The sequence below is a fragment of the Gastrolobium bilobum genome, unplaced genomic scaffold, assembly GCF_033153095.1.
Source record: "Gastrolobium bilobum isolate Gb01-03AN ecotype WA unplaced genomic scaffold, APGP_CSIRO_Gbil_v1 utg4632, whole genome shotgun sequence".
Classification (NCBI taxonomy): Eukaryota; Viridiplantae; Streptophyta; class Magnoliopsida; order Fabales; family Fabaceae; genus Gastrolobium; species Gastrolobium bilobum.
In genome coordinates this window covers 210,001-220,834 of record NW_026897521.1, presented here as the reverse complement: position 1 = coordinate 220,834, position 10,834 = coordinate 210,001, and the positions used below count along the sequence as shown (strand labels likewise).

Below are 10,834 nucleotides of genomic sequence, written 5' to 3'. Positions count from 1 at the left end.
TCATGTGGCAGACAAAGGATGATAAACAAAAGGAAACAAGATTAGATCATCTTTTCTTCTAACCGTTATTCCAAAGTCCTCACTCATGTCCAATTCTTCACATTTCATTCCATTGGGAACCTTCCAATCAAAGTGGTACAGCAACATTGCAAGAGCCATCTCAACACTTCTCAAACCAAACGTGCTTCCTGGACATATTCTTCTTCCAGCACCAAAGGGAAGGTACTCAAAATTATTCCCTTTGTAGTCAATAGTGCTATCAATGAATCTCTCTGGATAAAACCTCTCTGGCTCAATCCAGTACTTTGGATCTCTTCCAATTGCCCAAAGATTCAGTGTGACTTTACTTTTGGCTGGTATGTGATACCCATTTATCTCACATGCTTCACGACATTCTCTTGGCAGCAAAACACCTGGAGGGTGTAACCTCAGTGTCTCTTTGACAACTGATTTCAAATATTTGAGTTCATTGATGCAATTTTCATCAACCGTTCTTTTTATATTGAATGTCTCTCTCACCTCAGCTTGTGCTTTCTTCATTACTCTTGGATTCCTTACCATTTCTGCCATTGTCCAATCTATAGTTGTTGCTGATGTCTCACCTCCAGCACCAAACATGTCCTGAAATGTAATTATCAATAAGGTTAAGTCAATGCAAGAATGAACCGATAGAGTTTTAAAACACAACCTAAAGGCAGCACCCAGTGCTACACGAATTATATGGGTAATATTCCACAACTTCAATGATCTCGTATGTGCTCTTCATAAAAGTATTTGCAAGAGGCTATTATCCTTACCTGGATAATGGCCTTGATATTGTTTTCAGTTAAGAAAAAATCCTGGTTGCTTCCTTCCTCATATTTCATGAGAACATCTACCAGATTTTCCTCTGCTTCAACTTGGTCACCTTTGGCTTTTGACTTTGCTTCTTTATGCTCATTGATGATGTTTCCCACTATCTGCTCATTTTGTCTTTGCAACCTCTCAAGCTTAGGCCTCAAACCAGAGATAAATTGCAGCCATGTAATAGAAGGAAACAAATCTCCAATGTTAAAACCTCCCGCAACCTTTATTAAATCTTTTGACACTGATATGAATTTTTCTTGTTCTTTGCATTTCCTGCCAAAGGCAGCCCTTGAAGTGATTGTATATATCGAAGAAAGTACCGCTTGAGTGAGGTTGATGGGCGATCCTTTCTCTGAAGCAATCCTTTTGACAAGATTGGAGAGCTCTTCTTCTCTAATTGGCTGGAATGAGTTCACTCGTTTTAGGCTTAAGAGCTCCAATGTGCAAATTTTTCTTAGCTGTCTCCAATAATTACCATAAGGAGCAAAAATTATATCTGTGGAATTATAAGACAATATTTCTGTAGCTAGCATTTGAGGCCTTGTTGCAAAGTTAATATCATGGGTTTTCATCATCTCCTTAGCACACTCGGGGGATGAAATGACAAAAGTAGAAACCTCACCAAGTTGAAGATGCATCAAGGGTCCATATTTTCTGGCCAAGTCTCTTAATTTTCGATGGGGATGTGAGCCTACCAAGTTGTGTATATTACCAATAATAGGTAGCTTTCTGGGCCCTGGGGGTATGTTATAAGTTGAGTCACTTTTCTTGGGGTTCTTTACTGTTTTTTGTATTACAAGGGTTATGAGGAGAAAGGAGAAAAAAGCTGACATGTAAAGGATTAGTAGAGCCATTAAAAAGAAACAGAGTAGTATTGTTCGTCATATGATATCCTATCACTGTCTATTTATATACACATTTTGGGCACCCTCCTTGACTACGTTGTACCTTTTCATAAGCTTGTAGTCCTTTTCCACCAATAAGAGGAAACGAACAAGGTGCATACTTTGAATTCACGGCATGCAGATAATGTCAATTTACGATTTTTGTATGTTCACGGCATGCATCAGTCGAAGACAGATGATGTCAGAGAAAGAATAGGAACAACGTGGTTCTTGAATACTCACGGCAAGCGTCACGCATGTTTATTAAAGTTTCCATAAAAAAACTTCTACCGAAAATATACGAACAACTTTGCGTTACTTGGAAAGTTCCAAAATTTGTTTCATGCGGCATCGATTTTTTTCTGCTTGGTTGGAGTGGAAATAACAAAGAAAATGAAAGAATGCGTATATCAGGCTACAGTAGCCACTATTTTTCAAATTTCGTTGAATCCGTAATATTCGAGAGTCTGACGTTCTAAAAATTTTGGCTACAATTTGTAATGGATTGAATTGATGGAATTGTTCTAAAAAGTTGGCTACAATTTATAATGGATTGAATTGATCGCAATGTTAGATGTTTTATAATTATTATGGGTTGCAATCAATTATATTTATTTTCTTGCTTTAATAAAAACGGGCTAAGTCATAATTCATACAAGAATACATTACAAAGCTAATTTAAATAAGTGATCATTTGGTTTGGGCTTGAATATATGTAATCATTAGGGTTAATAAGTTTGGCTAGATCTTTCTGCATTCACAATACGTTGAAAAATAGTCGCTCCACAACTTATTCCATTGACAGTTGTGATCAGGGAGTGTGTGAGCTATAAAGAAAGATCCTGATCTTTCAAACTTTGCAGGAATACCAGAGCAAACAAAAAGAAGCAAGGTAGAAATCAAAAATCATGTCTTCGTTAATAGGTAAGCTTAAATCTTTAAGTATTCAAATTTTATATAATCCTATTATGCAATTTCTTACATTTGGAACCAGAGTCATCATTTGACATGATTGCATATTTTGGGATTGAAAATTCTTGCCCTCTTTTATTCTTGAATATGTATTTTTTTTAATTTAACACCTTTTTTAAGAGATTATACCCAATTACCTTGTGGCTTTTGTAGAACAAATAATAAACTTTTGATTAAAATTTAAATTTGATTCTTAATCACAATAAGTTGAGAATTTCAAAAATATGACTTTTAAGATATTTATTATTTGCATGAAGAAAATATGTTTATCGTCATCGCATGTCTCGGTTTTGAAAATACCTGCACATTGGACGATGGCAAAGTTACAATCGCATCTTGAGTTCGCATTTGGATATTTTTTTCTCGAAACAGATGGCTCATATTCCATTCGTTATTAAAGTTTTTTTTTTTATATATAATGTTAATAATATGAAGTTTTTCGATTTAGCTTAACAGGCTGAATTGTTAAGTTAGTATAGATTAATAAGGTATTATACATTATATTTAGTGATTCAATAGTAAAGCTAGACGACATATATATGCTCCTTGAAGATAGTGGGAGTTCTTTATTTTTATTTTTTTAGTGGGAGTAAGTTTGTCATTGTTGTTTTATATATGTTTCATATCTTGTTTGTAATTATCATGGTATGCTTTTGAGACTAAACAAATATTATCCATATTTTTGACATGAATAATTTTTTTTTTGAAATATTCCAATCGGTTCATTGCTTCGCAACTAATCCGATTCGGGGCGAGTCCAGAATTAAGGCTTTAAACTCCTCCCAGAGGTGGTACTGGGGAGATTCGAACTCATGCTCTCACCCCCACCTGCTTAGCTCACATGCGCCCACTGAGCTATCACCATTTGGTGACATGATTAATTTAGAAGAAGCTTCTTTTGTTCTGGAATTTAAATTCATAATAGATTGTATTTTTTATGCTAGAATTAAGAGACCCTTGTTCCTCACCAAAAAAAAAGAGAGAGACCCTTGTTGGATTTGTTGAAAGCTTATATTGTTATGTTTGTGATTATAGGTCAATGTAAATATTTGATAAAAGTAAATACACTATCATCGGTGCCTTTGTGTCCTGTTTGAAACTATTTAGAATGAATAGTTTAAAATAAAAGTTATTTGATAGTCATGTGGGTTACATTGCAATCAACATGAATAAAAACGCATGAATCCATGATACCTTTGATAAATACTATTCCGTTTAGAGTTAGATGTTACTTAAAGATGCAACTTATTTCTATGGTGATTGATTTGTGTGGAGAAGAAAACCTATTTGGATCCTTTGAGTAAAGCTCATCCTCAGGTTATGACGCTTGTAGCAATTGTGAGCTGGCATAATCTTCACTAAATTTTACTTGTATAGTGCTACAATTAAATGTGATTTAATGGTACATTTTTTTTAAAAAAAATATTGCAATAAGTATCCTTTTGGGAAAGTGATAAACCTTACATGCTTGCTCTAATATATTTTTTGTATTTTGGTTTATTGAGGTGCATGCTTCTGTTTAAATTGTTTGAGTGCAAAACTTTTTTGGGAATGCTATTATTTTGAATTCATGATTTTGGGCAACAGAAAATTGATCCCTATGCAAGAGTTTTAATGAACTACTATGGGTAATTAACACCAAAGTCTAATTGCTTATATTGGTTTGTGAAAATTTCTTTGTAAATTTGAGGAAAGATTTTTGTATTTCATACAACTTGCCCAAAGGAGGTAATTGTATGTTATAACTGTGAACTTGTGAATTTGTTTGGGATGAATTTTTTAAGGGTACATTGGGCTAGGTGATCTATATGCTCAAACGGGACATATATATTAAGCCAGTGTATCCTCACTGAGCAACTTTTCTTTGAGATTGTAGATAAAGTTATTGAAGGTTCATTGGTCTAAGAGTCTATCTTTCTAAAGGGGATAGATTTTCAAGTCCAATGTTATGCTCAATGATTAACTCATATGAGGTTTTGACCTTGGTTAATGCATTTTATCCAAAAGGGAATGTACAATTATGTTGGACTTATTATAACTACCTATTGTGCTCGTTGACTAACTCATCCTAGGTTCTGACCTTGGTTACAACCTTGTTTATGCATTCTGCCCAAAGAGGAATATACTATTTTGTTGGTATTGCTTAATTACCCATAAAAAATATGACCATATTGAACGTAATAAATGCACTTTTGATATAAATGATAACAATGTCATAATATAATTGTTGATTGGAATGAATAAAGATGAGATCTAGATTTTTCCTTATAAATTTTGATCTTGATAAGCATTGCGTTAAAGTTAGCAAATAGTTAATGTGGAGAGTACACTTGACATTTTCTTTGGTGGGAGATATATAATTGATTTTGTGTGATCTTAAAGTTACTGTGGAGTTAGTTGGAGATATAAGTTTATTTTGGAATGAACTTTTTGTAAGATCTCTTTAAGAATGATTGTGAATTATATACCCTTTTTAGATCGGTTTGGATTTTATTTTTATTTTTTGGTGATGAAAAAACAATGTTAAACTCTAAGTTATTGGTTATGAAATTTATTTAATTATTTGTTTTGTTGATGACTTAACTATTAAGTATATTGACTGACCATCTAATCGAATGACTTAGGCCTATGATATTTAAATGCATGTAGGAACATAGGCATTGTGAGTTAATGTGCTTGATTAGTGGGAGTTTGAGGCATGATAATATGATTTTGGGAACTCTGTGTTGTTGGGACCATAATGTCTATGGATGACACCATACGGGAGTTCGAGACATAATAGTACTATGAATTTGGGTGTTGTTAGAATCACTAGGCCTGTGGTCGACACCATATTTGATTGTTTGATGGTTTTTTGATGAACCATGTAATATCTCAAGCTTTAAGGCATTTAAGAGAAATTTGAGGACTGACAGAGAAAATAGCAGTTTGGCTATTGTTGGATAAGACTGGCATACTATTTTCTTGCTACACTTAATACTAATGACTAGTCAACAAAGTTAAATAACATTTGTGACCATAGATGGTCTCACATGGGTAATTGATATAATCACCGCTTGATTCATTGTTATTTGACTTTAGTTTGATTGAGTCATATTCAAATATCGCACCTTGGATCATGTGTTTTCTTAAAATGTGGCCACATTATAAAATTAGTCATTGGCCCGCGAGTCATTTTCAAATAACTTGTTTTCATTTTAAAATTAAAATTATACAATTGATTTTACCCAAGTGGGACAATGTTAGATTTTTTGTAATTATTGCGTGTTGCAATCAATTATACTTATTATCTTGTTTTTATAAAAACAGGCTAAGTCATGATCTATATAGAGGTGCAATATAAAGCCTATTTAATTAAGTGATCCTTTTGTTTAGACTTGGATAGCTATAACAATGATTAGTGTGAGTAACAATGTAGACCTAACTCATAGGCCCATAATGGAAAGGGGACTAGGTTTAATAAGTTCGGCTATATAATAACCTAACCTTTGGAATTCGAATTTGAGAATTGATTATTGATTTAATCATGATTATGATGGTCTAATTAGGTGGAAAATCTAATTAAGTGAAAATAAGTCATTTTTGGAAAAAAAAATGCAATTAACGTGAGTTTTGGGGCAAAAACGTAATTATGCAAAAATTGTCCCAAGCTTGAAAAAATATAGTTTAACATTATTAAACCATAGTTGTGAATCTTGGAATTAAGAAAATATAGCTAAGTTATGAAATTATTAATAATTTCAAGAAGGATATTTAGGTAATTTTTAGATTGGATATTTTCTAAATTAACCAAGAAGTCAAATAAGGAGGAGCTTGTGTGATAAACCACTTGAATAGCCATTTTAACTTCTTCTTCTTTGTAGGACTTCTCTAAGGCCGAACCTCCATCACCAAAAAGCATGGGTTTGCAACTTTTCAACTAGCCACTAAATCAAGAAAGTTTCAACATGAAAAATGTTTAGTTTGGTCTATCGTGTGATCATAACCATGTAAAGAAAGTCTTGTGAAAACAAGTGTGTGAGGAGAAAACTTGAGTGAAAGTGGCGAGTTTCTTAGAGTTTTGAGCAAGGGAGGCTTGTTTGATCTCATCCAGGGGAGGAAATCTACTCCTTGCTTGATTGTGAAACCATTGGTGGTAAGAAATCCTAATTTTATTCAAGTTTGATGATGATTCTTTGTTAGGTTTTCTTAAAGGAAGTGAGTCTTGAAAAGTGTTATTCAAGTGTGATTTGGACTTGGTTATAGTTGGAAAAAATGATGAGGAGGTTAAATAAACGGTGAAAATGTGATAAAATCACCATTTGGCCAACCTATGTAATTTTCGAAAATTGCATGTGTAAAGTGTGATTACTTGTATTCCAAGTAATTGATATATTTTGCTATGAGTGATGTAGATTGTGTTCTTGGTTGTAGAGTGGAACCAAGTGAACCATTTGAGAGGAATAAAGCATTTAGTGATTCCAAGGAGATGATTGAATCTTGATTGATTCAAGTTTGGTAAGTTACTAAGTTGTAACTTAATAATATATAATCCATTAGCTTTACATTGATATGTATTATTGGTTGACGGTGTTTTCTTCACCTTATGATTTAGGTGTGAATATTGGCTAGCTATCTTGTGGTTGTTTCAAGTGAAATCTCTTATAGAGGAGGTAACTTGTGTTTGAAGCTAGCTATATTGGAAGCTTCACAGGTAAGCTTTCGGACCTTGGGATTTATCGCTTTATTCTTCCACCAAGCCCTGATAGGGTAGTGGTTATTGTTTTTGTATGTAATTGTAATTTTATAGTTTAATGCATTAATATATGTATGTTATGCACTGGGTGTGGCTTAGGATGATGTTTCCCTATGTTTGTATGTTGCATGACAATGCGTAATTCATACTTGTAGATTCCCTGGCCAGTAGGACTATTTTACATCTGAGAATCCTAAGGATGGCAAAAGTTCCGGAAGGATGTCTTATGTAGATGTTTTACACTGCATGGATATATATATATATATATATATATATATATATATATATATATATATATATATATATATATATATATAGGCAGGTTCTTTTTACACCAGTGTAAGACTAACAAGTCTTACACCACATCTCAACTGTTGATGGACAGAAATCATCGGTTAATATTTGTAGTGTAATTAATGATTAATTAATATTAACTAATTCATATGATTTTCTAAATTATAACCGTTTGATACACGAAAATTAACGGTTGAGATGTTAGTCTTACACCGGTGTAAAATGATCCTGATCCATATATATATATATATATATATGTTATTTTTTGTTATTGTTTTTACGCCTAAGGTGAACTTTGGGGGTGGAGGAATCCTACAAGGACACCTAGTTTACTGAGATTTTTATCTCACTCCATGTTTCGGGGACCCCATTTTAGGTATTGATGATGCAAAAGCATCTATTGGCAGGAGGCCACTGTAAATTGTCTTTTACTGCATGTTGTTATTGTGGCTATTTTGTAGTTATGCATTTTGATATCATAGGAGATGTCTATGCCTTTTGGATATGCTTATGTTATATGTTGAGAGAGTATTGATGCTCTCCGGCAAGTATACCGATCGCACAAGTAATATAGAAAGTAAGTACAGCATCGTCTCCACAGGGATTGTAAACCAAGTACTACAATAACCAGTCCTCTTAAGTTGGAAAACTCGGTTTGTTGTTTGGAAAAATTGCGAAATGATTTTTAGTAACAATAAGAAATAAAAGTGAAGACTTGTTTTTATATTTTTTTATTTAAGAGAAATAAAACAATAACAATGAGAATTGATTTTAAAAATATGAAAAGTATTGTAGCTAGAGCGCACTCACCTTATGATCCGCACTTCTTACTTTGGATTGATTTACAACATTAATTTATAAAATTACTCGGATAAATTATTATCTAAAATAATTAGTTAAATCCCAATCCCTTGGCAATTTAACCCTTTAATCCCCAATTGGAATCCTAATCCCTTAGCAACCCCTCATGAAAATTAAGCGATGAACTCTATAATTTAGGCATCCGCAATTCAATACACATCTATTCCTAGCATGCATACGAACCGTTATCCTATCCCCTTTCAGGATGAAAACCCCAATATCCCTATCTAGGGTTCTAACCCTCAGACTATTATCAACTATTAAAGTGATCAATTCTAATAAAAAAAATATCAAATACGAACAAGGTAGAGATAAAGATAATTATATAAACGAGCAATTATAAATCAATCCGCGTAACAAGGGTTCACATAGGGTTTGTGACCCTAACTACAATAAAAGAAAACTAGCCAAGCATAATCATGGCTAAAAATAATCCAATATTCAAAAGCATAAAATTAAGGAGAAAAGAGAAGAAGAACTTGATCCCAGGAATCCCCTCAGAGCTCTGCCGTCGTCTCTCTTCAGAAGAATAGGTCTGAATCGCTAATTCTGTCAAAAGGATCCTATTTATAATCCTCTTTTCCTTCTTCCAAAAATACCCTTCGCGCAGCACGGTACTTCTTTCCCGCAAACCGGCGCCAGTTGGCGCCGATGTGGCGCCAATTAGCGCCATCTTCCTTCTTTGTGGGCGCCTAGTGGCGCCATGATGCTAGGAGGCGCCATGATGCTTTACTTTGGCGCCACTTAGCATGAGTTTGGCGCTAAGTGGCGCCATTTCTCTGGACTTTGGCCTATGCTGCACCCGGGTGGAATTGCATTAACAGGAACAGGCTTTTTATAATTTTCACTTCTTTTCCTGTAAAAACACAACCAGTAGGTGAGAAATATTATTGAAAAGAAAAAATAAATATAATTAGCAAATATATATTTAAATTTCTCTTTCATGACTCAATTATTACAATTTCAACACAGAAAAGCACACTTGCCAGAGGCACATCAAGTATGTATAGGATATCACATATGAAATATGTATATATTTTACTTGACGTTATGTTGTAGATTTAGTTTCGTCGTTGGAGATATGATTTGTATATATATATATACTGTGTGTGTATATAGTTGATGTAAAAGATCCATGGGTGGATTTTTATGTGATACACATGACTGGTGTAGCTGAAGTTGGTTCATGGATGAACCAATGGATTAGGCCTTGAATTGGCAAGATAAATGTATGTTCATGTTACCAAGTTGTCAATTAGGTAAGAAAACGTTAAGAAATAAAAGCAAGGAAGTGTTTCAAAATTTTGTATACTTCTGAATACATGGTTTGAAATGGCATATCTCACTCATTTTTTAACCAAATGAATTGTGTGAGGTATCAAATTAATCTTAGGGTGTCTAGTTTCTTTTCCTATAAGATGAGATTTTACTGGGTTGCAAAACAAAACCAGATTTTGATTGAAGGATGACTGTCTAGAAGCGCAGGATTTCTGTAGTTTTTGAGTGGTAACTTGCGACGATCATATGTCTTTCGTTCCTCAATGAAATGAGGTGTATAATATGTCAAATTAAAGCCCAAGATGTCTAGTTTAAAAAAAAAAGAGGGTTAAGATAATTATAGGAATGGGAATATGCCTCTGTTTTGAGATTTACGTATTGTTATGTACTCATTGATGGCAGTTTTAGATAATTAACTTACGACAGACATATCTGAAGTTCTACAACTCCTATGGAGGCGTGTAATATGCCATTGTAAAGCTAGTAAAGTTCAGAATAACATACTAAAATATGAGAATTTATGGACATGTAATTCATCCTCTATTTAAGAAAAACCGAGAGTCACACAGTGCTAAAAATTGTAAAACGGTGAATTTGGCCTTCTTGGTTTATGAGAACCACATGGAAATCACTAATAGGCAATGAATGAGCTACATTTAATTATTTCGCAATGTCATTTTGTTATAATTACAATTTTGATTATTTTAAATACGGTAATGATTTTAAATGGAAACGTCCAATGTTAGAAAAAAAAAGTTTAACCGTATTTTTCATTGAACCATTGTGATTATAATTGCGCTTAATATCATATGCAATGATAACATACCGGCAGCTGATGGGGTTTTACAGGCTAGGTCCCCTCTGCATTCATGATACGTTGAAAAATAGTCGCTCCACAACTTGTTCCATCAACAGTTGTGATCTGGGAGTGGTGTGAGCTAGAGAGGAAGATCCTGGTCTTTCA

The 10,834-nt window shown here is 33.6% G+C and overlaps 1 protein-coding gene across 1 annotated transcript in view; it reads right to left on the bottom strand.

Moving 5' to 3' along the window:
- Nucleotides 1-10,834, bottom strand: part of LOC133307614 (cytochrome P450 71D11-like) — a 16,395-nt gene continuing 5,561 nt past the window's right edge. The window contains exons 2-3 of the mRNA XM_061508156.1: nucleotides 798-1,672; nucleotides 1-621 (exon numbers count right to left, since the gene is read on the bottom strand). Coding sequence (XP_061364140.1) covers nucleotides 1-621; nucleotides 798-1,672 — 1,496 coding nt within the window. The remainder of the gene's footprint in view (nucleotides 622-797; nucleotides 1,673-10,834) is intronic.